Source organism: Pongo abelii, chromosome 15 (genome assembly GCF_028885655.2).
Source record: "Pongo abelii isolate AG06213 chromosome 15, NHGRI_mPonAbe1-v2.0_pri, whole genome shotgun sequence".
Lineage (NCBI taxonomy): Eukaryota > Metazoa > Chordata > Mammalia > Primates > Hominidae > Pongo > Pongo abelii.
In genome coordinates, this window is record NC_072000.2 from 109,718,297 (window position 1) to 109,745,724 (window position 27,428).

A 27,428-nucleotide genomic window follows, 5' to 3' on the forward strand; every position below is an offset into this window, starting at 1 on the left:
GCCCCACCCCACCCTCCCCCTTCTGTGATAACCCCCCAGCTTCCATCTCCAAAGGGTGACAGCCACTGCCTCCTGGGCCTCTCTTTTCCCTGGCCCTCACCTCCCCCCCACCTCTCCACCCCTCCCTCTCCCTCCAGCCTCAGGCGGGCCCTTCAGCCAATATCCTAAACCACCTGTGGGCCAAGCCGCTCCTGCACAGGCAGCCTGGAAACCTTCTTTCCTGGCCTCCCGAGTGGAAGTGCCCAGCCAGAGCTCTCTGTCCTGAAACCCCCTCCAACACCCAACTGCCCCCAAAGCAGGTCTCCCTGGGATCAGGATTCCTTCCCTCCTGCGGAGCTGCAGCCCACCTGTGCCTGGGGCCCCACAGCCTGGCAAACAGCACCACCAGAGTCAGACGCTGCCCCCAGCCCTGCACCCCAGCACCCAGGCCGAGGGTTGGATCACTGCACTGCCTGCCTCGCCTGCGCCCCTCAGCTGCACATCTGGTCTCCTCCCCAAATAAGATCTGGTGGCAGGTTTCACCCATTTCACCCCCCAAATCCACCCTCTTCGATCTCCAACAAAACCCCCACTCCATGCCACCTGGCTGTCATCTCTGGCCCGGCCCCAGTGGCCATCTGCTAGGCCGGGAGCCCCTCCAGCTGGTCCTCAGGGTTCCTCTAAGAGCACCCTCTCCAAGCCCCCATCCTGCAGCCCCACGGCCCACCTGCACCTCCCTCGGGGCCTCTGGGTGCCAGCTGTGGCCCCCAGGCCCGCCCACCCTGGCCGAGTTGCTGCTTCCTGTCACCCCAGCCTCAGTGAAGCCCCTGTGGGCTGGTCCTGCTGTTTCACTTTCTTCACAGCACTCACCTCCTGGTGCCCACACTGCACTGGGGGCCCAAGCGGGGACTTGTCCACCCGGTCCCCTGTGGCACACCCACGTCCAGCCCAGGCTGATGCACACCCACTTACAGCTGTTGCAGTAGTTGGGGGGACCTAAAGACCCCACACCCCTCACTCAGGGCAGCCTCTGGGTCTCGGGCTAATATCCACGGCCAGGCCGTGCAGCCAGCAGACCGACATGACAGCTGGCCACAGATCGCAACACGGAATCAGACAAACCTCAGACAATTTCTGTTAAGTAACAACAGATCTTTCTGCTTTACTAAATCTATTCTTCCCCCAAGCCTTGGAGAAGCCCTGACAGGACCCAGGCTGGCTGCTGAGCTCTGGGTGGGGGTAGGGGGGTCTGGCCTGCTGCAGGCCAAGTTGGGGCAGGACATACAGCCCATTCCATGGGGAGGATGAGGCCCCTGGGGGTCAGTGAGGCACGGCTCTGCCTCAAGGCCACCCTCTCCTAAGAACACAGGGTGAAGCCCCCTCCTCGGCTACATCCGGGGCAGCCATGCCAGAGCTGAGATCCCCTACGGGTGGTACTGGGGCCTTCCCATGAAGAGGCCTGGGGAGGATCTCGGGCCTCCATCTGCCCTCCCTCCTGGATGGGGGGCCTGATCCAGCTCTGACAGGGAGCGCCACTGCCCTCTGGCTCTGTCCACGGGGAACTCCCAGCGCCAGGACACTATGCAGGCCACGCCCGCACTGCCTACAGAGCTATGCTCAGGACGGGCGGGCGCCAGTCTCAGCTGTCGGGCACTCAGTTCACCTGCCGGCAGCCGCAGGGCTCCTGGGCACACAACTCAAGTGGCCCTGGGGCAGGGGTCTGACCCCCATGCTGCTCCAGGCGGTGCAGGCAGTGGGGGGGAGCGGGGTCTGGAGGAGGCAGGGGTGGGGGTGTCTGCCTTAGACGAGGCAGGTATCTGGATGCAGGGGCACAGCTGGAGGCAGAGGACCTTCAGCGTGGTGGCGGGAGAGCTGCTGCCTCTCAAGCGCCAGATCCTCAGCTCCCGCGGCTGTGCCGGACACCTGCAGGGCTCTGGCTTCCACTCTGGCGGAGGCTGATGGCGCCGAGTGCTGCCCAGGAGGGAACGGTGTAGAGGGTGGGCTGGGGACTCCAGAGCTGGTCCTGAGTCACAGGGCCAGCACACTCAGCCCTCCACACACTTGGACCAGCAGTGGGGCTGCCCCAAGCCTGTTTCCTTAATAGTAGCAACACCACACTGCCAGCCTTGGAGGGTCCTTGGGTGAGTCGACGGCAGGCAGTGGGACCCAGTCCTACGTATACCTGGCCCACATCTGATCACACACATGCAGACGCTTGGTCCGGTTTCCTTTGCTGGATAGAAACACAATCCCAATGGTAAGTTCCACATGGGACGAGGGCTGTGGGACAGATGCCACCTGTCAGCAGGAGTCTCAGTGCTGGGGCCTGCCTGCTGCGGTCCTGGAAGCCCGTCTGATACTGAGGAGACCCGCGAGGTCCCCTGCCAGGACATCACCTGCCTGGAGGCCACACTTCAGTAGCCGTCGTCCTCATCGCCGTCACAGCCATAGTCTGCAGAAGAGCACAGTCATGAAGCCCAGGGTCTCTGTGGGACCCAGGAGCCCAGACCCCGCCACCCTCCCTGTTCCTGGTGCCCCTCCAGGAGACTCCGGCTCCAGCCCCAGCCCCACTGGCCGTGGCCCCCGCACCCCGCCAGGAGCCATCTTGGGCTCCTCTCCACCTCCCGGGACTGGCATGCACCCAGAGCAGGGCCTTGCTCCTCGTCAAGGGCACCTGAGAGCAGCATGGGCTCCCTCAGCCTCCCTCCCTGGGCGAGCAGGTCCGTGGTGGTGGGCAGACCTGGGAACCTCATGCTGCTGCTGGGCGGCCCTCGTGGCAGGTACCTCACCGTCCCTAGCCTCTCTGACCCTGGCTGGCTCCAACCTCACAATTGACATGACCAATTTACAAAATGTCTTAGTTCAAATTTCTTTCCACGGAAAAACAGAAATTTAGTTTGAAGCTAACAGGCCCAAGTTCAGGGATCATGAGGGGCAGTAGCTGATGCCTTCATTTCCCTTGAACCCCTCCCTGCTGTCGGGCCCCACCCACCGTTGCTGCCCATCATCTGCAGGGCACTGACGCAGGGCTCCCCGTCCTCCTCGTCGGGTTCCTCCTCGTCAGCCTCCTCATCGGCGTGGTACGACACAGGCCCGCTCTCCACCAGGACCGCCTGGGGCCTGGCAGGCTCAGATCCAAGAGTGGGAGAGCTTGGGAGCAAAGCCTGGAACGAAGTGGGGCTCTGATACACACAGAGCTGGGAGTTCTGTGTATCGCAACAGACCCCTCAGACCCACTAGGGCGGGCCCAGGATGCTCAGCCACTCATGCCACTCCAGCGGGTCCCGGGGTTAGCCAGGGCTCCCAGGCCCACTGGCCCCTTTTGGCCTCCTGGGGGCTGTGCCATGAGCAGTATCAGCATCGAGATCCCACCCTCAGGCCTCTGCCAGCCCCTGCTCCTGTACCCTACTGGGACCCACTCCAGTGCTCGGGGACAATGCAGAACACCTTTCCAGACCATAGGCCTTGGCCGAGGACACTGTGGCCTCAGCCCCCGGGGGCTTGGCCTGGCTTGGCTCCCAGAACACAGACAGAGGCTGCTGCTCCAGCCCCTGCCCCAGCCCCTGCCACCTGCCAGCACCTTCACCCTGGTTTCCTGGGCCAGACCAGTCCCCAACAAGTGACAGTCCAGGTGAAAGACCCCTGAGCCCTGGAGGGCTGGGCCCTGTGACCTGGCAGTGCCTGCTTCCTACATACAGGCTCCCTGCAGGCACCAGGCCCACAGCAAGGCTGCTCACTCTTGGCAAGTATGGAGCAGCAGGGGCAGGCGCCTCTGTCAGGCCTGCTCTCCCTGTGCTCACAGACCAAGCATCTGGGCCCAGGAAGAAATGGGTGGGCTGCCTCCCAAGGTCCCCCTGCCCTGGCTGCGTGGGACAACGCACCTCTCCCGTGGCCACCTTCTTTGCTGGCTGCGTAGACACCAGAGGCCTCAACCTGCAAAAGGAAGCACGGCATGGAGGCCTCAGCCCAGGCTCCCGAACGCCTGCCCACTTGTTCCCTTTTGCCCATCTTCACTTTCCCAGCGTTAATTGACCGTTTCTCAGTCCCTTTGGAAGTCTGGTTCTGCGTCCAGACTCTGTGTGCTCCATCAGTGCTCACTGCACGTCAACACAGAGCTCTGACCCATTCACACTCTCAACACTCAACAGGGTGCACCACTTGACACAGAAACGAAGAAGCTGCAGATGCCCCGCTCCCCAGCCCACTCCCCTTCCAACAGTGCTGGAGCCCTCAAGCAGCTGCCTGGTGCCCTACCTCACTGAGGGAGGAGGGGAGGGAGGGTGAAGGGACACTGTCACACCTGAGACTGCTTCCCCAACCCTCACCAGGCCCAGGGCAATCCCCACTTCTGCTGACAACACCCTGCCCAGGGCCTGCTCGCCGGACCGCCACACACAAAGGCCAAAGATGCCTTCCACATGCCAAGTCTTCTTGGAGACTGCTGGTCCCCCCAGGGAGACAGGGGAGTCCACGGGACAGGACGCAGGCATCACCCGCAACCTCCAGCATGGACACACAGGGCTGTTGGGCGGGCAATGAGAGGGCTCAGGGCCTGTGGGGAAGGAAGCAGCGGGGGCAGAGCCCTTCCCTCCTGGGCGCAGCTGTGTGGGGAGGCAGTAGGGGGCCTGAGGTAGGGCCCTGCCTGGCTGTGACGTGTCAGATGAACCCTCAGGACACTGGGAAGGGACCCCGTGACAAGTGGACATTAGCAGAACACCTAGACACGGAGCTCTGCTCGGGGTAAAGCTGACAGTAGATGTGAGCCAGGCTGAGGCCCCAGGCTCCCCATGTGGCCCCGCTCCAGTCTGGAGACAGCGGGAGCCTGAGCTCCCAGGGCTCCTGGTGGTGCCGTATCCTCAGGCCAGGCCTCCAGCCTGGTTCCTGGAGCCTGACAGGTGCTGCTCCGCCCTCCCCACTCCCATCCCCAGGCCTACTGTGCAGTGGAGTGGGGGCCTCTGGGGATGGCAGCTGGCCCTGCAGCGGGGCTTCTCAGCAGGCTGACCTCGATGAGACACCCCACTGTGGTCTCTCCAGAAGTGGCTGGCGCTCCAGGAGGCAGGCCTGGCAGTTGGGTCGGAGGCCTAATCTTGGTAGGTGGGACTAAGTCCCCAGGAGATTCATGCTCTGGTAGGTCAGGCCAGCAGGCCCCCATTGAGAAGGGCCCTGAGACCCCGCTGGCTCAAGGAGAGGCAGTTTCTTTTTTTCTTTTTTTTTTCTCCCTGAGACGGAATCTTGCTCTGTCGCCAGGCTAGAGTGCAGTGGTGCGATCTCGGCCCACTGCAACCTCTGGAAGAGGCAGTTTCTTTGACTTCGGCAGACTGTACCTTAGCCAGAGATGGAGCAGATGCTGGCGGGCAGGAATACGGGGCCACAGGGAGAGCGGCGCTGTTACGAGGGTGCGCTTCCTGCAGGGACACACCCTCCCTCCCCCACCTGGCACTGAGGACAGGCTGAAATTCAAGCCACAAGGTCCTGCCGCACTGACCCAAGATCCTGACGGACAAGTCCAGCTTTTCCAGAACCAGGAAGCAGCTCTGCCAGGCCTCACCCTGGGTGACCAGAAAGCTCCCTACTCTTGCACAGCCCAGCTGGAGAAAGGGTGCATGGTGTTCAAGGGTGCAGAACCACAAGGGCTCCTGGGGTCTGCGGGCTAGCTGGGGGCCTGTCTCAAGGGCTTCCCCTTCCACGCAGTATCCTGTGTGAACCTGAGGCGGCCAGGCCACACGGGAGGGCCTGAGAGCGCCTGGAGAACAAGCTCCCACCTGGCATCACCTTGGCCATGGCTTTGGCCTGTAGGGGGGTCCCCAGCCAGGGGCCTGAGGATGTGGGGTGCTGCGCCCATTGTTCACACAAACCCACTGCTGGGCTCAGGCTGCTCCCTCTCGCAGCCGTGCCAGCACCTGCTGACCCCGCTTGGCTGAAGCCCGGCCCCAGCCCAGCCTGGGGGGGATCCTGGGGCCTGTAAGCAGGCAAGAGGGCAGCTCATCTGGTGGGCCCCCACTTTGTCCCCCTTCCAGATATGGGCGCTGGGGCCCACGGCCCACACTGGCCCCTCTGCCTGTCCCCAGAGTGGGACACTCAGGCATGAGGGCAGACTGATTTGCCTGGGCTAGAGGAAGACCCCGAGGCTCAAAGCAGCCCGAGTGACCACAGAGTGAGGAGGAGACAAGCTTGGAGGGAGCAGCTGCCCACATCCCTGTATGGCTCAGCTGCCCACACCCCTGCATGGCCCAGCTCAGGTTCTGCAGTTGTCTGTCATCAGGGGAAGCATGCGTCACGACACGGGACCAGGGGCGGGTGGCCAGAGGGAGATGGGCTAGGCAGCCACTGGCAGCCAAAGAGAATGGGGGTGCAGCTCAGGCTGGTTCCCCCACAGCAAGGAGGTACTGTCATGCCTGGGCTGCCCAAGGTAGCACAGCTGCTGCTGAGGCACGCTGTGGTCGCTGGGCTGAGGCAGTGCCTCCTCAGCTGAACCCCTCCTTGGTGGTCCCTCCCCACCTCCCCTCCCCACGTCGGAGCCTCTGCCTCTTTCCAAGCGGTCCAAATCCCTTTTTCCTCAGTGAAAAGCTGCCCCCATGGGCTGCAAGGACAACCGGGACATGCCCTTCTATCCCCAGGTAGACCCCCTCTCCCCTGCCCCGCTGGAACTGCCTGAGCTGCCCAGGCCTGAGTGGGGGTGGGGGTGCGGGGGGTCAACGTATCCCCAGCCCTGAGGTCTTCATGCTTCCGTCTTAGAACACTAAATATTCACGAATCAGATCATGACCATGTTGAGGGGAAGACTGATGGGTTTCTAATGCAGGAAGCAGTGCATGAACACGCAGATGTGTGTGCACATACACTGTGTGCGCACAGACTCACAGACGCGCACACACACTGCACACAGTTGAGAGACGTAAGAGACACACATGCCCTATGTACACAGAGAAACAGTGTATACAGACACATGCATGCACACACATGTACACAGAGACACAGACCTGCACACCACATTGTGTAGACATACAGGTACACGTGTTGCATGCACGCACACTGCATGCACAGAGAGACACACAGGCATGCACACCTGCACTTGCACACAAAAACTTACACACATGCACACACACTGTGTGCAGTCACAGATACAGGCACACACTGTGTGCACACACACAGGCATGCAGATGCACTGTGTGCAGACACAGGAACACATGCACATACACAGGTATTGAGTGCACCAATGCACACATGCGCTGTGTGCATACGCAGTGCATGCACAGACGCGAGCTCACACATGCACGCACTGCATGCATAGACAGAGGCACACACACATGCACACACGCTGCAGGCATACAGACACAGGCACACACACATGCACACATACACTGCAGGTACACAGACACAGGCACACACACATGCACACATACACTGCAGGTACACAGACACAGGCACACACACATGCACACATACACTGCAGGTACACAGGCACACACACATGCACACACGCTGCAGGCATACAGACACAGGCACACATGCACTGCATGCACACAGACACAGGCACGCACACACACTGCATGCACAGAGATACAGGCACACATGCACATACACTGCATGCACACAGACACAGGCACACACATGCAAACACACTGCATGCACACAGGCACACATGCACTGCATGCAGACACAGGCACACACACATGCATGCACTGAGTGCACACAGACACAGGCACACACACTGCATGCACACAGACACAGGCACATACACACATGCACACACACACTGCAGCACACACACAGGCACACACAAGCACACACACTGCATGCACACACACACTGCATGCACACAGGCACACACGCACTGCATGCATACACAGGCACACACACTGCATGCACAGACACAGGTACACACTGTATGCACACAGGCACACACGCACATGCACACACACACTGCATGCACACACAGGCACACACGTACACAAATACTGCATGTGCACACACAGGCACACACTGCATGCACACACACACCGCATGCACACAGAGGCATACACGCACTGCATGTACGTGTATACACACACAGAGTGACACACATGCACACCCGGGCCCTGTATGGGCCAGCTGGTCAGATGTGACAGAGGGGGCTGTGAACCCTGTAACCAGGCACCAGAATCACCCAACTGGGACAGGACCCCCCCAGCGCTGACAGAGGCTGGCTGGGCAGGCAGAGGACATGGAGACTAAGGCATCAGATCCAACCTGAGAGTGCTCAGGCACAGGGGAACCGAGCCATAGACCTGCCCTGACTTCACCTCTGCCCCACTGACTTCCTACATATGCCAAGAGCTGTGCTAGGAATGCACCCCCGGAGGACCACTGTGTGGCTGATGTGGAGAAGACAGCCCATGCGGCCCTCCTGAGGGGCTGAGATGCCGGCTGAGAAGCACCAGCCTGCAAGGAGGTCAGGTTCCCTCACAGAGCAGCACCTGGGCACCCCAGAGCAGGGGCAGGGGCAGGGCCACAGCACAGCCGACTCTCACGGGGTGGAGTGGCCAGCCTAGCAGCTCAAAAGGCCAAGGAGAAACCACCGCAAATACCGCAGACAACAGGAGGCCCTGACGGGGCTGCCGAGGGTCAGCACTGCCCCACAGGCGGAAGCAGCTGGAGACAACGCAAGAGATCCCAAGGAGCAGTAGGACCAGCAGACGCTCCCAGCCCGGAGACTCGGTGGGGTAGAGTGAAGGTCGGAACCACCAAAGGGTGGACCCAGAAGCTAAGCCACCAACCCCATCTCCACTGCCAAAGGGACACATGGACCAGCCACAGGCCCCTGAGATGCAGCAGGTGAGCCCAGCCACCCATGGCCTCGTCAGGAGAGCCTGCAGCCGCCACCCAGCGGCAAGCCGTGCACAGAGGCCAACCCACTCCAAGGCGGCCCTGCATAGAGCTGCAGAGCCTCGTGACCCTGTGCGCTGAGGCCAGCACATCCCGCCTTTGACCGTCCCTCAGCCACATTCTCCACCCACATCCTCCTTCCTCAGCAGTGCACTGCTCTCACCCACCACCTTGGTAGAGACGGCAATGCAGCCAGGGCGCGCAGAGCAGGCACAGGGCGGCAGGGCTGGGGACTCTTCTTCCCGACCCCACTGATTGTCCCAGCCCCTCCGTGGGACAAAACAGAGCCTAGGCTGCAGGACCCCTCTGACAGCTGGACTCGCCCATCGGCTCACAGCCCACCAGGTCAAGGAGAGTTGAGACACTGTCAACGTGCCAGAGACGGCCCACCGGTCCCCAGCATGCAGGTGGCAAATGCCACTCCAGGCACTTCTGTGGCCCCGGCTGCCTCCGGCAGCTCCAGGACCCAAAGCCATGGGCCTCTGCCCGCCCTGGGCTGCTGCCCTAACCCAGCCACTCAGGACAGGACGGTACCTTTTCCCCACACTGGTCACAGGGTCAGCCCCACTTCTGCTGGCCGGCGTCCTCCTTCGTGACAGCTTCCTGGCACTGGCGCTATGCTTGGGCTGCGCATCCTCCCTGTGTGGGCTGCCCCCGCCGGCGCTGCTGAGGCCCCGGAGCACGCTGTAGTTGATTTTGCTGGAGATCTTCTTCTGCTCCAGCATCTTCTCGATGGCCTCCCTGGCAGTACTGGCCTGAATTGGCTCCCGTCGCTTGCAAGACTTCTTGGGCTTGAGGAAACACGCAAGAATGCCTCCCATGAGATGAGTCACGCCCACTGCACTCAACCATCAAGGGCTCCACGTGAGGCCAGGAGTGCAGGCGGGTGAGGCCTGGCTCAGGCCTTCAGAAGGGCCGCTCCTGCCTCCTCCTCCCAGAATGTGAGCCAGCCTGGTGCTCTCTGGGCCTGCCCACGTCAAATCCTGCCCTCCCAGGTGAGTGGGGCACGTGGGCTGGCATGGGTGCTGGCAGGGCCTCCAGAGAGCAACAGCAGCAAACATGCCACAGGTGCTCAGGGCCCTGCTGCCCCTGGGTCCCACACAGGGCAGGGCGACATGCTGCTGCACTGTGAGGGCTGCAGCAGAGATGGCTACTCAGTGAAGACAGACAATCCATCCCAGCACCGCGGCCCACGTCAAAGGCCCCAGCTGCCCGAAGACCCTGGATCTCATTCTAGGAGCTGGAGCCACGGACCACTTCAGGGCAATCAGCCCGCACCACCCCTGCTGCCCCCCGCTGCACGATGACCTTCCCGCGTGGCCCAGCAAGGTCTGGGACGTGCTGCTGGGTGGGGTGGAGTCCCTGGGCTCCGAACTCTCTGACCACAAGCTCCCCGGGTCCTCCTGAGTGGGTAGGCCCCACATCTGCATCCCAGCCACCTCCAGCTTGGTCCAAGGGACCCCAGTCTCGCAGGCAGGGAACTGGCTCCCTGTGTTTTCTCCTGCTCAGTCACTCAGAGGCCCAACCACTGCTGCCTGCACCATGAAGCTGAAGGCACATTCCACCACAGAGTAAGCCGGCAGAGCAAGTCACCGTGACGACCACAAGGCAGGGAGGCATTACAGCCGGACTTTCCCAGGGCGTCAGAAGAGCAAACCCCAGTTACACAGGCAGGGATCCCAGCGTCCAGCCCCGGTGCTGCGTCCAGAAGGTTATCCCAAGGCTGAGCACACGCCCTCCAAGGTGAGGCCGATGGCTGGGCGCCTGTGGCCAGCACGGGGCAGGACCTGGTGGTTAGGGACGTGGGTCCGGGGTCCAGAGCACATGGCCTCCGGCTGCCTGCCCTGGGACCTAGACCCTCCTGTCACATGGGGAAGGGACATTCCAGAGACATTTGCCCCCTGTAACCTGGACACCCTCAAGAAGGCCAGGCCCAGCGTCACAGGCGCCCACCTTGTGCTCCTTGTAGATGCCGAGCTCCTTCTCTTTGGCTATTCTTGCTTCTTTTTCTAAAAGTTCAGAAAAGGGGCCAGCGTCACTGAGGGCCCACGCCCCAGGCCTGGGGACTTTGCGTCCTGCGTGTGAGTGTGGGCGGGTGGCACTTACCCCTCTGTTCCCGCAGGTACTCGGCGTTCTCCCTCATCCACAGCTCGGCCTTCACGCGAGCTTCCGACTCATTCAGGATGTACTGGGCGAGCACAGGGAAGTGGGGCTGGCTTTTAGCCTTCGCACACCGGGGCATGCTAAGGTTGCGCTGGCCAGTGGGAAGTATTTCCACCGTTACAGGAAGGGGAACCCGGGGCAGCCTCTATTTAGTGCGGAGCCTGGGCTGAGGCCTCACCGTGCGTGGCGAGTTGGGGACCTGTTGCTCCTTTGCCTGTCCCAAGGCCAACCACGCAGGCCACATGTGTGAGACCCTCTAGGGCAGCCTGCAAGCCCTGCCGGCACCAGGACCCTGGCCAGCCAGAGTGCAGGCCACAGGTCCCCACAAAGGGGCCAAGTGAGGGTGAGAGCCTCCCGCTCAGGTACAGACGGGCCAGGCTGGAGGGTCTGAGGCACCACACAGCCACGAAAGCAGGGAAGAAGACTTTCTGCCTGACAGACGGCAAGTATGTTGAGATAAACTGCAAAGAGCTGGTCCCAATGGCTGGAAACCCTGGGGTTTGGGGGCGCACAGCGCATGTGGAGTCAGTGGGTGCCCTCTTGTGTCTAGAGACCCTTCGAGGGGCTGATCCTGGTGCTATTTGTGCGATGTGTGCTTACCGCAGACTACGTGCCCAGAAGGCCGCAAGGGACAGGGGCAAAGCCAGGGGCCTCTCTACAGGCTGCCCCCGAGCCAACACTGGATAACAGAGTCTGGGGGTGGATCCCAGAACAGTGGCTAGAAGGCCAGGAGCCCACTTCACCCAGCGGGGTGGGCTCTGGGTAGGGGAGGTGGCCAACCCCGCCCGGCCACTCAAGGCTCCTTGGGCTGCAGCGCCCTCCCAAGCCCACCCCTCCTGGGAATGGGTACTGCCACTTACCCTATCAATCTCCAGGTCATCAATGCCACTGAGGTCCAGCTCGCCATCTCCCGAAGCATCTTCTGGAGGGAAGCACAGCATCAGCGTCACTCAGGGCCAGCTCTGATTACAGGAGCGCGGCCACCACCTGGGCTGGCTCAGGACCCTGGGTCTGGGCTAAGGGCCTTCTAGAACCCCATCCCCTCCTCTGCACTGGTGGGTCGTGCCCTGTTTGCCCACACGGCCACACCTCTTTAAATGCTTAGCTCAGGACGCTAAGCGAAGCCAGCAGAACGCTAAACTGAAGCTACAAAGGAAAACCCCAGCACTTCTGTGCTTTTTGTAAGAAAGCAACTTTTTAAGATCAGGAGACAGAGGCTGTCAGGCACCAAAGACCGAGGGAGGGCACGGAAGCTGGGCAGGAAGGAAAGGCCAGGCCACGGAGTGAGATGGGGGTCTGTGCTCAGGGGAGCCAGCTCCCCATCACTGAGCCCACAGGTCTGTGGACAGAAATGATTCCGGAGTCCAGGACTGAGGGAGCCTTCCATGATCATGCTCAGGACACCCCAAAACCTGCCTGTCACCCCTGCCCAGCCCCACGCAGTCCAGGCAGCATCTGCACAGCCTGGAATTGGGACAGCCTCTCCTTGCCACAGCTCCACGCCATAGCTGCCTGCCCCGTGCTGCCAAGTCAACTCCAGCACAGGGCCAGACTGTCTGAGGTGCTCTCCTGCCATGCTGCTCCAGGGCCGAGGCCTGAGACAGCTCCTCTCAGCACTCACAGGCAGCCCTCAAGGCCCCCCACGGCCCTTCCTCAGCCCCAGCCAGAATGGCCCTTTCTGCTCAGGGTCACTGTGCCGTTGGCTGCCCCGGGGCCTGTGCACCTCCCATCTGCCTGTTGCTCTGTGTGACTCGCCTGGGTTCCACCCACACAGCAGCCCCAACCATCAGGACTGTCTCTACCCCTGGCCCAGAGGTCACTTGATAAACATTCGCCTGGCTCCTCACACAGAGGCCAGGCCCTGGTGCCCGACGGGAGGCAGGGCTTGAGGGTGAAGCGTTGCAGGAAGGTCTAGGCTCTCAGCCAGGGAAGCGTGTCCTGGCAGGGATGGGGGATGGGACCCACCTTTCTCCTAGAGCTCCCAGCCAAATGGGCAGGGTGAGGGGGGGCAAGATGGGCACGGTGGCCTGGCCTGGGCACTATGGGGCAGGGGTGCCTCGTCATTGCCGTGCCCAAGCTCAGCAAGTGACGTTCCCCCGACCATGTTGGACAAGCGGATGAGGGGTGGAGCTGCTCCATGGGACTCCTGGACACAACTTGTGGGCTCCATTCTCTGTGGCTCCTGTGACCTGAAGGCGGTCCCAGTGAGGGCAACGAGACTCCCCGCATCCCGGCGTCGGCACACACCCAGTTCTTCACGCCAGGACCACTGAGGCCCACACGGCCCCATTGTGGGGACTGGTGGTGCCACCACCCAAGCCCACCACTTGAGAACACCACACCTCCCGACAGAGGATGGCAGCATCCGGCTCTCCCCATGAGAGGGACACGCCTGAAAGCTCTCCCGATGACCTCAGCACCCCCAGGGCCCCATCAGAACTCACTGGGGTCGCTGCTCTGAGAGGAGATGCATTCGCGGATGGAGTCTGAGATGCCCAGGCTGGCCGCAGTGGGGAGGGGGTCCAGCAGGGACCCCAGGGCTGGAGGTCTGCCGCCCCACTCGGGGCTTCCTGCTGCTTCCGAGCTGCCGGGGGTGCCGCCAAGGAGCTCCCGGTATAAGTCCTTGTTCAGGTGGCTGGCCGCGGCCTCCAGCTCCTCATCCTCTGTGTCCTCCTCGCCACACAAGCTGGACGTAGTGTCCTCGGTGGAGCCTAGGTGTACACAATCCACACACCACTTGTTAACCAGGCAGAGGGCCAGGGTGCCCACTTTTCTGACAAAAAACAATGCTACCAAGCTGCCAGGTAACCCATAGAACGGCTGTCAGTGCACGGTGCCCGGCAGTCAGGTGCCAAACAACGAGCCTCAGCCCACACCTTGCACTGCCTGAGCAAGTTAGCTCAAAACAGATCACAGACCTAGGGGGAGAGTTAAAGTACAGACATTTCAGACAAAAATGTAAAAGAAAAACTTTGTGACCTTGGATAAGGCAAACATTTCTAATGGTTCTAAAAGCAGAATCCATAAAACACTGATAAAACGGATTTCCAAAAAATTAAGAACAATTGCCCTTTGAAAGACATCGTTAAGACAATGAAGACAGCCCACAGGCTTATCTGCAAATCTCATAACTGATAAAGGACTTAAACCTAGAACAGATGAAGAATTCCCAAAACTTCACAAGAAAACACAACCCAATTAAAAAATGGGAAAAAGATCTGAACAAAGGCTCCGGCGAAGACGACATATTGGTGTAAACGAACATATACAAAGACCTCCAGTCCTGAAGGAAATGCAAACGAAGCCACCCCAAGCTCCTCCTTCACAACCATCAGAATGTCTAGCCCTGAAAAGAAAACCAGGCCACACCTCCCAGGCAGGGGGCACACACTCCCTCACGCTTCCACACATGGCGCCACCCCTTCGGAGACAACCTGATCAGTTCTTTTTTTTTTTTTTGAGACGGAGTCTTGCTCTGTTGCCCAGGCTGGAGTGCAGTGACGCGATCTCGGCTCACTGCAAGCTCCACCTCCTGAGTTCACGCCATTCTCCTGCCTCAGCCTCCCGAGTAGCTGGGACTACAGGCGCCCACCACCACGCCCAGCTAATTTTTTGTATTTTTAGTAGAGACGGGGTTTCACTGTGTTAGCCAGGATGGTCTTGATCTCCTGACCTTGTGATCTGCCCACCTCAGCCTCCCAAAGTGCTGGGATTACAGGCGTGAGGCTCTGTGCCCGGCCAACAACCTGATCATTTCTTAAAGACAGGCAGTTCGTGACCGCCCACTTGAGCCCAGGAGTTCCAGACCAGCCTGGGCAACACAGCAAGATCCTGTCTCTATGAAGAAAGGTAAAAATTATCTGGGTGTGGTGGTGCCCGCCTGCAGTCCCAGCTACTTGGGAGGCTGAGATGGGAGGGTTGCTTGAGCCCAGGAGGTTGACACTGCAGTGAGCTATGATGGAACTATTGCACTCCAGCCTGGGTGACAGAGTAAGACCCTGTCTCAGAAACAACAAAAAAAGACATACACACTTGCCTTTCACATAACCCAGCAATTTCACTCCTCAGCAATTGACCCAAAAGGAAATCAACGTCCACACAAGGACTTGTACACGAGTGTTCAGGAGCACATCTGAAACAGCCCCAAACGTGCAATGTCCTCCAACAGATGAATGGCTACACACCCTCAGCGTGCTGAAGGACTACCGACTTCCACGCCACAATACAAACGAACAAACCATTGATGGACGACTCAACATACACCCTCAGCATGCTGAAGGACTACCGACTGCCACGCCACAACACAAATGAACAAACCAATGACACATGACTCAACGTAATTACACTGTGAAAAAAGCCGAAGGGAAAAACATATACTATGTGATCCTACTCCTACGGAATTCTACAGAATACAACTAATTTATAGTGACAAAAAGTAGCTCACTGGTGGCCTGGGGCAGGAGGGGGGGTGGTGACCAAGGGCCTGTGGACCCCGCAGGAGCCACAGATCTGTGGGTCTTCTTGGTTGTCACTATGGCTTCACAGGTGTGTGCAGACGTCAAAGTTCAGAAATTAAAGGACACATTTTAAATGAGTAGTTTTCATAAGGCAATTACACCTCAATAAAGCTGTTAAAAATCACCCAATGGTAAATTTAAAAGACTGAGAAAATAATTTTCACGGGAGGAATGTGAATTCTCCCCCTTGAGCTACGTGTTCATTTCTTGAAACCACTTGCTGTTGCCACAAGTAGCTCTAAACTAACCTAATAACGCCACACCCAATAGTTTAACGATGTACAGCCAATCACGAATGAACGTTACTATTGTAAGCCAATGAGAATTCCCGACAAACAACTTTGTATCTATCCAATCACTGTCCCTTTTTGCCTTTAAAAATCCATCTGTAGCTGAGGATGGCTCACTCCTGTAATCCCGCACTTTGGGAGGCCAAGGTGGGCAGATCACTTGAGGTCAGAAGTTCGAGATCAGCCTGGCCAACGTGGCGAAACCCCGTTTCTACAAAAAATACAAAAATTAGCTGGGCGTGGTGGCGCGTGCCTGTAGTCCCAGCTACTCAGGAGGCTGAGGCAGGAGAATTGCTTCAAACTACAGGGTGGAGGTTGTGGTGAGCTGAGATTATGCAACTGCACTCCAGCCTGGGTGACAGAGTGAGCCTCTGTCTCCAAAAACAGAAAAAGTCCATCTGTAACTGCTGCTCACCAGAGTGTATATTCAGGGCAATGGGATATGTCCTCCCTGGCTGCAGTCCTCAAGCTTGACCCAAATAAATTATGTAGATTAATTTTGCCTCTGCTTCTTCCTTTAAGGTTGGCAAAACTCATCTTAAAACATCCCACTCTGGATTTTTTTGTGTGTGTACTGGAGACAGGGTCTGGCTCTGCTGCCCAGGCTGGAATACAGTGGTGCAATCATAGCTCACTGCACATCGAACTCCTGGGCTCAAGTGATCCTCCGGCCTCAGCCTCCCGAGCAGCTGGGACTACAGGTGCACACTCCCACGCCCAGCTAATTTTTTTATTTTTTGTAGAGATGGGGTCTCACTATGCTGACCAGGCTGGTCTTGAACTCTGCTCAAGGAATCCTCCTGTATTTGCGATTACAGGCATGAACCACCATGTTTGACCCACTCCCTAGTCTTAGATTGCTTTCTGACCCACTCCCTAGTCTTAGATTGCTTTCTGACCCACTCCCTAGTCTTAGAATGCTTTCTTCTGAATGTGTTCCAATATAAAATTCCTGGCTAGCACTGAGTCCTGGAGGGGTCCCCATGGTGAGGAATGGCTCCTTGGAGGAAAGCACCTGATCCCCAGACAGCAGATGTCAGTGGGCGATGACCTCTGGAGACAGCAGCCTCTTAGAAGCCCCTCCTCGGGCAAGTGGGCCCAGGCCACAGGTGCCAGGAGCCTTGGGGGCTCCGGCTGCCACATTCCCTGGACATGCACACTCCCTGGACTGTTCGACCAGGCTGGGCCAGGTCTCTCACCCTGGGTTCCTGCAACAGCCTCCCTACCTCCTGCCTCTGTTCTCAGGCCCTCTCGTGGCTCCTACTAACCCCCAAGTGAAAAAACACAGTACAGAATACAAATCAAAACAAAATTCTAAGCCCCACAACCAACCAAATGGATCCCTTCTCTTGGCCAAGGAGATTTCAAAGAAACCTGAAAAGCTAGTTCAGACCATGATGGGAAGCGGGGGCGGGGTCAGACACGCCTCATTATACCCGCTTATACCCCCTCCCTTTGGAGTTCAGGCACAGCTCATCAGCATTAACATCAAAACAGAGATCTGATGATTGACCAGACTTTGTAGCAACAGATACCAAATTCCAACCTGACTCTAGTACAACATCAATGACAGGTAGCAGGCCCTGAAAGAAATCAAAATATTTTACCCCAAAATATCTTTGACATATTTTGAAATGGCCCCGCAAAGCTGTCTTTTGTAGGGGAAACTTACTTTTTTTTTTTTTTTTTTTTTTTTGAGATGGATTCTTGCTCTGTCACCCAGGCTGGAGTGCAATGGTGCGATCTTGGCTCACTGCAACCTCCACCTCCCAGGTTCAAGTGATTCTCCTGCCTCAGCCTCCCATGGAGCTGGGACTACAGGTGCGCACCACCACGTCCAGCTAATTTTTGTATTTGTAGTAGAGACAGGGTTTCACCATGTTGGCCAGGATGGTCTCAATCTCTTGACCTCGTGATTCTCCTGCCTCGGCCTCCCAAAGTGCTGGGATTACAGGCGTGAGCCACCATGCCCGGTGGTAAACTTATATTCTGTAGATAATCCCCTTCCCTTTCCAGGTCTTTTTCTGATCCTGAAGAGATCTGCTGAGACTCTAGCACATTTTAAAGGTCTGAATAGGGGCCGGGCACAGTGGACTCACCATCTTTTGCCAGGCTGGCCAGGCCCCCCTTGGCCTTTGGCCGGCTGTTTTCTAGTTCAATCTCAATTGCATCCTGGTAACTGGATATTTCACCTGAAGTCATAAGTTAAAAGCAAAAAGTCAGCACAAAATCAATTTTCCCAACAAAACAGAAGCATTGTATGGGAAGATCGGTTGGTTACCTTCAACCTCCTCCAGTTTTTTTGACAGGACTTGTTCAAGCTGAAAGGGAACAGGACGAGAGGCTTCGTGAAGGGAGGCCCTGGTGCACAGTGCAGCCTCTGGGGTGCCCCGTGGGCCCCAGGGACCACAGGCTGCTAGAACTTAGAGGTACGCAGCGGTGGAGGTGGAGCTATGGGCCTGTGTCCCCCACGGGAAGAGGTGGCACTTCCCAGAGTCTGTGTGAGGTGCATCCCGGAGCCTCGGGCTCTGGTTGGTCATAGCACTGAAGAGCGGCTATGAGGCTTTGGGATGGCACCAGCTCCGCTACCACCCCAGTCGAGGTGTGCGGCTTCCCCCCAAGGCTGACAAGCCCAGCACAGACAGACACCAAGGCCGGCGCTACCTGCTTCATCCGCAGCTTCCTCTGCCCAGCTGTGTATGAAGGGGGGTCGCACTCCTCCTCCAGGTCGATCTTCATGAACTCATCAATGGTCAACTGACTGGTGGGGGTGTCTTCAAATTCCGTGAGCCTAAAACGGAGCCGGACATAGGAAATGGAGCTGGTGGCTCTGAAAACAGCTGTTTAAAACTGAGCTTCCGCCTGGGCATGGCTCATGCCTGTGATCCCAGCGCTTTGGGAGCCCAAGGTGGGTGGATTGCTTGAGTCCAAGACTTCGAGACCAGCCTAGGCAACACAGTGAGACTCTGTCTCTACCCAAAAAAAAAAAAAAAAAAAAAAGTAGCCAGGCATGGTGGTGCACACCTGCAGTTTCTGCTACTTGGGAGGCTGAGGTCAGGGAGAATCGCTTGAGCCCAGGAGGTTGAGGCTGTAACGAGCTGTGATAGTGCCACTGCCCTCCAGCCTGGGCAGCAGAGAGAGATTTTGTCTCAAAAAATACATAAAAAATACAATAAAGGGCCAGGCGCAGTGGCTCACGCCTGTAATCCCAGCATGTGGGAGGCCGAAGTGGTAGGATCACCTGAGGTCAGGAGTTTGAGACCAGCCAGGCCAACATGGTGAAACCCCGTCTCTATTAAAAATAACAAAAATTAGCTGGGCACGGTGGTGGGAGCCTGTAATCTCGGCTACTTGGGAGGCTGAGGCCGGAGAATCGCTTGAATCCAGGAGGCGGAGCTTGCAGTGAGCCGAGATCGTGCCACTGTACTCCAGCCTGGGCGGCAAGAGCGAAATTCTGTGTCAAAAAAATGAATAAATAAAAATAAAAACAAATAAATGAACTGTGCTTGCCAGACGTTCCTCCACAGGGCCTGGCGCTCAGGCCTTGCTCCTCGGCGCCCAGGTCCCTTCTGGCGGCTTCTCCACCCCTACCCGATCCTGCCCGGACCTCTGCTCACTAGGAGAAAGGCCCACAGGCACCCTCATCACTCACAGAGGACCCCAATCCTAGGCGGAAGACTCAGAAGGCCTGAAGAGAGGAGGCTGGGCTGGAACCTCAGCACCTGGCAGTCGGGCAGGAAGGGGCCCTGCAGGCCTGTGAGCCATGGGGCTCAGTTCTTATGAACGCCTCTACACACTACACAACCTCCAACACGTTTAATCAAAGGTTTTTTACAGAATCAATGGTCAGATGTTTAAAGAGAAATACTTTACAGCTGGTTTTGGAAAATGCCACAGGACACAATCTCAGCTGAAAAACAGCAGCCCTGTGTTTAAGATTTGTGATAAATGTCACAGCAGTTACAGGTTGCAGCAACTCCACTGTCACATTTACCTTGTCAAAATCTACGAAACAGGGCTGCCGGTGCAGGTGAGCTGTGAGGAACCCCGACAAATACCACCCAGCAAAGCAGGGATGCAAAGCCCCGCCCCTGCCTGCCTGGCTTGCTGCGCCACTCATTTCATTGATGCGGGGACCTCTTATGGAACTCCGGCTTCTCACTGGGACAGGGGTCACCTGGGCTCTCAAAGTCCAGGACGGGCCACACCAAAAAGGAGACAGACCAGGCTTCTGACGTCAAAGACAGCCTCCTGCCTGTTTGTGACTTAGGGCAACTTTACACATCACCCTCCACCTCAACTTAGAAACACGGGGCGCGGTGGCTCACACCTGTAATCCCAGCACTTTGGGAGGCCAATACGGGCAGATCACGAGGTCAGGAGTTCAAGACCAGCATGACCAACATAGTGAGACCCCGTCTCTACTAAAAAATTAGCCAGGCGTGGTGGCACACGCCTGTAATCCCAGCTACTCAGGAAGCTGAGGCAGGAGAATCTCTTGGACCCGGGAGGCAGAGGTTACAGTGAGCCGAGATCACGCTATTGCACTCCAGCCTGGGCGACAGAGCGAAGCTGTCCCTCAAAAAAAAAAAAAAAAAAAAAAAAATACAGAGATCGGAGGAGGAGGATGCCTCCGCGGGACAGGGCCGGCCCCAGAAGGACTAGCAGGGAACTCTCTGGAGGGAGGCAAGGCAGCCCGCCAGCATGTCCAAGCCATAGCGTGACTGGGGCTAGGCTAGGTCCCAGCCAGCAGCCAGGCGGGAGACAGCAGGGTCCCAGGAGGTGGCGCCTGCTCTGGCAAGCAGGCCTGAGCTGGACTGACGAAGCCTCTGCGTGGTCCCCATGCCATGAATGAGAGCCCCTTACCTCTTCCGCAGCGTGGACTCACACACTTTGACCACACTGATGACCTCCTTCACAGTCCTCCTGAAGTCATGCATTCTGGCTGCAACCAGGAGTGCTGGAAGGCAACGAGACGGGCCCCGTCAACCACGGCTGGGAACCGGGGCGACAGCGCACCTGTGGTGGCCCAGGACAACACTGCGGATCCCGGTCAGGGAGATGATGGCCTGGGAAGATGTGTCTGTGCCAGGCAGTGAGACCCTCACTTGGCATGGCTACTCCTGAACGAGACCCTCTCTATCTTATTGTGGGTGGTAGCTGCATCCCATTCCATTTTCAAATCAAGGAAAATTAAAATGAAGGTTTCCGAGAGCTTCACGTAATCCCTCAAAGCAAACAAACTAACTTTAAGATGGCCATGCGGGAAACACAGCTTGTGATGGGAGCTGGGGTTTCTGAGGGCGCAGAGCCAGGCTGGGCAGGAAAGGGGCGAGGCCACAGCTGGCAGCTGACACAGGTTCACCAAGGCCACAGTGGGCCCAGAACCTCCAGTGCAAACACGGAGATCGTGTGTGCAGATGGAACGGCTTCTCAGGTGGACTGAATCCTGCAGTGCAGGGATGCTGGTACCTGGCCTGCTGGGTAGAGTGGACTCTGTGAGCACGAGGGTAAGGGCCCTGGTGAGGAGTGAGGGCCCTGCCGACCTGGGGCTCCAATTCCGGGGTTGGGGTAGCTGACCAGGCCACGGCCACATCCACCCACTAACACTGAGGGCAAAGTGAGAGTCTGAGTGACAGCTGCAACCAGGGGGGTCACAGAGGTCCAACTAGAACAATCGCCCAGCTGGGGGCGGGGGACAGCCTGACAGCCCTGTGGCACCCTCATAAGCAACAACCTAGCATCTCAGATGAGAGAGGCCACACCACTATCCACGTCAGGGGCCGGGCCCCACAAGACCACGGGCAGGGATGGCCATGCAGCCGCACCCCAGAAGTAGGCAATCTGGGGTCAAGGCCACTCTGCCCTGAGGGTTCTGCCCCTTATGCCAGGACACGCAGAGGCCAACGGGGCAGCCAGGAGGTCCTGGAGGGCTGAGGACCCCGGTGGGCCAGGCCAGTGTCAGCCCCGGGAGGCTGGAGGCAGCTCTCAGTGCTCTGCAAACATACGGCACAGCCCACCAGCACTCAGGAGTCAGGAAAGTGTGAAGCCAGGACCCAGGCCAGCATCCCCCAGGCAGGCAGGGCCCGCTGTACCTGCTCCGCAGAGGCCCGAGGGGCGCCGGCCTGTGTGCATCCAGTCCCGCTTCATCCTCTGTAGGAGCCTCAGGGCGGTCATGGACACCTCGTGGTTCTTCTCCCCGAATTCCAGCAGGTGCGCAAAGCGTGGAATATACAGGCACGGGTCTGTGGCAGACACAGCACCTCAGTGCCCACCTCGGTGTGCCATAGCACGTGCACAGGCGGCCTACGCAGCCCAGGGCTGGGGCAACCTGCACTTGTCTTTCCAGGCACCCAGGCCCCCCACCAGTCCCCCTCCCCTGGACAAAGCCTCTCTGACCCTCAGCTGGGGCAGCCATCGCACTGAACCCAGGAGAGCCACTGGCCACCTGCTGCCTGCCAGCCAGCCTGCTGCAGACACGCTAGAGCCAGGCAGCGTGCCCCTACTGCATGGCCGCCCTGCTCAGGGCACAGTCGGGCTCACACCCAGCAGCCTTCCCTCCAGACCATGCAGACAGCACCACCCCCAACAACGGTCCTGGGACTCTTAGAGCAAGACAGGCGTGGGCTGGGCACACAAGTCACCAGCCGGCCGGCATCAGCTGACACTCATGGGTGAGAGAAGGACCCACTTCTGGCATCTCTACCAGCATGGCAGTGCCACGGGGGCTGTGTGTGCACACTGAGGACTGGCGCTGCGCACCTCTGCCAGCACGGCACAGTGCCGTGAGGGAGTGCCTAGAGCAGGACAGGCCGGGCGCTGTGCAGCCTGGGCCCTGAGCGACTGCATGGATCTAAGCTGCGCTCCCCTATGCCGAGCATGAGGCCGGGATGTGACTCCACAGGGCCCTGCTGTGCCCCACCAGGCTCAGGTGGCTATGACTTGCATCCGTTCATACTCACGACGCGGCCCCCCCTTTCCAGCTGAGGGTGTCTGTAACATGAAGGATAAACGCTTGAGGTGAAAGATGTTCCATTTACCCTGATGTTATTGTTACACACTGCATGCACGCATCAAGACACCTCATGTACCCCATAAATACACATACCCGCTATGCACCCACAACTAAAGATAAAAACAAATAATTTGTGGTGATTTGGCTGCTAAAATATATATTATTGGGAGAAAAAAATAAGATAATTTAAAATAATTGCTAAGATTTTTAATGATTTTCAATAAGATACAATCATCGGAGCTAGAAATAAAAAGAATGATAAAAAATATGCTTATACGCTGGGCGCGGTGGCTCACACCTGTAATCCCAGCACTTTGGGAGGCCGAGGTGGGCGGATCACCTGAGGTCCGGAGTTCGAGACCGGCCTGACCAACATGGAGAAACCCCATCTTTATTAAAAATACAAAATTTGGAGGGTGTGGTGGTGCATGCCTCTAGTCCCAGCTACTCAAGAGGCTGAGGCACGAGAATTGCTTGAACCAGGGAGGCGGAGGTTTTGGTGAGCTGAAATTGCAGCATTGCACTCCAGCCTGGGCAACAAGAGCGAAGCTCTGTCTCAAAAAAAGATATGCTTATAGACTGGGCAATACAAAGACGAAGTCTATACAAAAATTTTTAAAAAAAATTTGACTGGGGCCGGGTGCTGCGGCTCACGCCTGTAATCCCAACACTTTGGGAGATTAGGGCGGGTGGATGGCCTGAGCTCAGGAGATCGAGACCACCCTGGGCAACATGGTGAAACCTTGTCTCAACTAAAATACAAAAAATGAGCTGGGCGTGGTGGTGCACGCCTGTAATCCCACCTACTTGGGAGGCTGAGGCAGGAGAACCGCTTGAACCTAGGAGGCGGAGATTGCAGTGAGCCAAGATCATGCCACTGCACTCCAGCCTGGATGACACAGTGAGACTCTGTCTCAAAAAACAAACAAACAAACAAAAAAATTAGTGGGTGTGAGGCCGGGTGTGATGGCTCACACCTGCAATCCCAGAATTTTGGGAGGCCAAGGCAGGTGGATTGCCTGAGCTTAGGAGTTCGAGACCACCCTGGACAACATGGTGAAATCCTGTCTCTACTAAAAAAAAAAAAAAAAAAAAAAAAAAAAAATTAGCCGGGTGTGGTGGCGGGCACCTATAGTCCCAGATACTTGAAAGGCTGAGACTACAGCACTGCTTGAACCTGGGAGGTGGAGGTTATAGTGAGCCAAGATCATGCCACTGCACTCCAGCCTGGGCAACAGAGCAAGACTCTGTCTCTAAAAAAAAAAAAAAAAAAAAAAAAATTAGTGGGTGTGGTCTAGTCCCAGCTACTGAGGAGGTTGAGGCAGTAGCATCACTTGAAACCGGGAGGTTGAGGCTGCAGTGAGCTGTGATTGCACCACTGTACTCAGGCCTGGGCAACAGAAAAAAAAAAAAAAAAAAAAGAAAGGAAAAGATGTACTAATGTGGGTGGGACTTTGACGCTCATTAATTCTTGAAATAGAAAACTCAGTTCAAAAACACTGGTAAATATATCGACGGCTGGGCACAGTGGCTCACACCTGTAATCCCAGCACTTTGGGAGGCCGAGGAGGGTGGATCACCTGACGTCAGGAATTCAAGACCAGCCTGGCCAATATAGTGAAACCCCATCTCTACTAAAGATACAAAAATTAGCTGGGTGTGGTGGTGTGCGCCTGTAGTCGTCCCAGGTACTAAGGAGGCTGAGACAGGAGAATTTGGTTGAACCCGGGAGGTGGAGGTTGCAATGAACCAAGATTGCGCCACTGTACTCCAGCCTAGGCGACAGAGCAAGACTCCATCTCAAAAAAAAAAAAAAAAAATTCAAGACAAGCCAGGCAGAGTGGCTCATACCTACATTCCCAGCTACTTGAAGGCCAAGGTGGGAGGATTGCTTGAGCCTGGGAGTTCGAGGTCAGCCTGGGAAACACAGCAAGACCCCATCTCTTAAAAAAAAAAATCTGGGGCCGGATGCAGTGGCTCACACCTGTGAGTCCCAGAACTTTGGGAGGCCAAGGCAGGAGGATCGCTTGAGCCCAGGAGTTTGAGACCAGCCTAGGCAATATAGCGAGACCCCCATCTTCACAAAAAATGAAAAATTTAGCCTAGTGTAGTGATGCATACCTGTTGTCTCAGCTACTTGGGAGGCTGAGGTGGGAGGATTGCTTGAGTCCAGGAGGTCGAGGCTGCATTGAGCCATGACTGTGCCACTGCATTCTAGCCTAGGTGACTGACACCATGTCTCAAAACAAAAAACAAAAAAGACAAGCAAAAAGTGTTTTTTTCAAGACAAATCCATCAGTGACTAGGGTGGAGGAGGAGGTGGTGGGCAGCGGCGGCACGGTGGGCAAACGCGGAGTGGCAGAGCGGCACGGGACAAGCATGGGCATTTCATCATGGAAAGGAAACCATGTCAAGCAGCCTGGAATCTGCAGGCACACAGTGACGGAGGAAGAATTAAATGAAGGAAAAACACTGGAAACAACCTTCAAAACCACAATAATGGGGGATTTTAACATGGTTCTCTGAAATTTGACAGACTGATTAGGAAAAAAAAGACTAAGGGATGACTTAAGACACATCACCATAGGCTCAATCTAACAAGGATGTTCTAAATTCTGTACCCCATGGAGTCATCATGCTTTTCCAGTGTCTGTGGGACAGTTATGAAAATGGCCAGGTATTATAAAACAAAGAAACCCTCAATATATTTCAGGTAACAGCACATAGGACATGCCATTTGACCCCAAGTGCAAAAAAAAAAAAAAAAACTAAAAATGAGCAAAAACAAGTAGTCCCCTCACCTCCAAACGCTATTAGAAATTAAAGTTCAATCCTTCAGGTAACTTTATTAACTTAAGCGCTTTGTATATTTAAGGAAGCAATGGGTCAGGCGTGGTGGCTCACGCCTGTAATCCTAGCACTTTGGGAGGCCGAGGCAGGTGGATTGCCTGAGCTCAGAAGTTTGAAACCAGCCCGGGCAACACAGTGAAACCCTGTCTCTACTAAAAAATACAAAAAATTAGCCGGGTGTGGTGGCATGCGCCTGTAATCCCAGCTACTCAGGAGACTGAGACAGGAGAATCACTTGAACCTGGGAGGTGGAGGTTGCAGTGAGCTGAGATCGTGCCACTGCACTCCAGCCTGGGTGACAGAGCAAGACTCCATCTCAAATAAATAAATAAATAAATAAATAAAGGAAGCAATGAAATTAATGAACTAAAATAACAGAAAACTAAAAATTAACAAAATTAATTATTTAAAGTAGGCAAAGGGACTAATAAGAAAAAGAAGCAAATAAATTGCCACTGTCAAGAAAAGAATTAAAAAGTCTAACAGCCAGTATGGTGCTGACATACAGACCTACAGACCAACAGAACAGAACAGGACAGGACAGGACAGCACAGGGCCAGAAACAACAATGACAGACAGGTGACCTTCAACAAGGGTGACAAGAACTTCTTACACAATGGGGAAAGGATGGTCTCTTCAATAAGCAGTGCTGGGAAAACTGGATATCCACTTGCAAATAAAGATAGACCCTTACCTTACATCATACACAAAAACTAACTCAAAACCAATGCAAGACCCAAACACAAACTTGAAACTATAAAACCCTTAGAAGAAAACACAGGGAAAAACTTTATGACATTGGTCTTGGCAATGATTTCTTGAACATGACACCAAGAGCAAGGGCAACGAAAGTAAAAATAGACAAATGGGATGACCTCAAACTAAAAAGTTTCTGCACAGCAAAGGAATCCATGAACAGAAATGATATCCTATGGAATGGAAGTGACTATGTGCAAACCATCTATCTCATAAGGAGTTAACATACTGAATATACAAAAAACTCCTACAACTCAGGAACAAAACCGATTAAAAATGGGCAAACTGCACTTTAGTAATCCCAGCTCTTTGGGAGGCTGAGGCACAAGAATCGCTTGAACCTGCAAGGCGGATGTTGCAGTGCGCCCTCACCACCGCACTCCAGCCTGGGCAATAGAGTGAGACTCTGTCTCAAAAAAAAGGCAAAGCCCTTGAACAGACGTTTCTCCAAACATGGCATGCAAATGGCCAACAAGCACATAAGTAGATGCTCAACATTATTTATCAGGGATATGCAAATCAAAACCACATGACACTACCTCATATCCATTAAGATGGCCATTACCACAAACAAAAAAGAATAGGCTGGGCATGGTGGCTCACACCTGTAATCCCAGCACTTTGGGAGGTCTAGGCGGGTGGATCACTTGAGGCCAGGAGTTTAAGACCAGCCTGGTCAACGGAGTCTCGCTCTCTCACCCAGGCTGGAGTGCAGTAGCGTGATCTCAGCTCACCGCAACCTCCGCCTCCCTGGTTCAAGCCATTCTCCTGCCTCAGCCTCCCGAGTAGCTGGGATTACAGGTGCCCACCACACCCAGTTAATTTTTGTATTTTTAGTAGAGATGGGGTTTCACCATGTTGGCCAGGCTGGTCTCAAACTCCTGACCTCAAGTGATCTGCCCACCTTGGCCTCCCAAAGTGCTGGGATTACAGGCGTGAGCCACCGCGCCCGGCCTACACTGTAACATATTTAAAAATCAAAGTGCAAAGAGT

The 27,428-nt window shown here is 56.3% G+C and overlaps 1 protein-coding gene across 7 annotated transcripts in view; it reads right to left on the reverse strand.

Annotated features, from left to right (window-relative positions):
• Positions 1-1,110: 1,110 nt before the first annotated feature.
• BRF1 (BRF1 RNA polymerase III transcription initiation factor subunit) overlaps positions 1,111-27,428 on the reverse strand; it is a 77,597-nt gene continuing 51,279 nt past the window's right edge. For 6 of the 7 annotated variants that reach the window (XM_009249559.4, XM_002825173.5, XM_009249560.4 and 3 more), the window contains 13 exons: positions 21,910-22,059; positions 20,681-20,774; positions 18,479-18,605; positions 18,096-18,135; positions 17,914-18,006; positions 13,452-13,718; positions 11,868-11,929; positions 10,951-11,032; positions 10,798-10,853; positions 9,379-9,635; positions 3,861-3,912; positions 2,972-3,143; positions 1,111-2,431 (listed from right to left, as the gene is read on the reverse strand). In XM_009249559.4, the coding sequence (XP_009247834.4) occupies positions 2,394-2,431; positions 2,972-3,143; positions 3,861-3,912; positions 9,379-9,635; positions 10,798-10,853; positions 10,951-11,032; positions 11,868-11,929; positions 13,452-13,718; positions 17,914-18,006; positions 18,096-18,135; positions 18,479-18,605; positions 20,681-20,774; positions 21,910-22,059 (1,490 nt within the window). In that variant the 3' untranslated portion in view covers positions 1,111-2,393. The remainder of the gene's footprint in view (positions 2,432-2,971; positions 3,144-3,860; positions 3,913-9,378; positions 9,636-10,797; positions 10,854-10,950; positions 11,033-11,867; positions 11,930-13,451; positions 13,719-17,913; positions 18,007-18,095; positions 18,136-18,478; positions 18,606-20,680; positions 20,775-21,909; positions 22,060-27,428) is intronic. The other variant, XM_009249558.4, reaches the window with a different exon arrangement.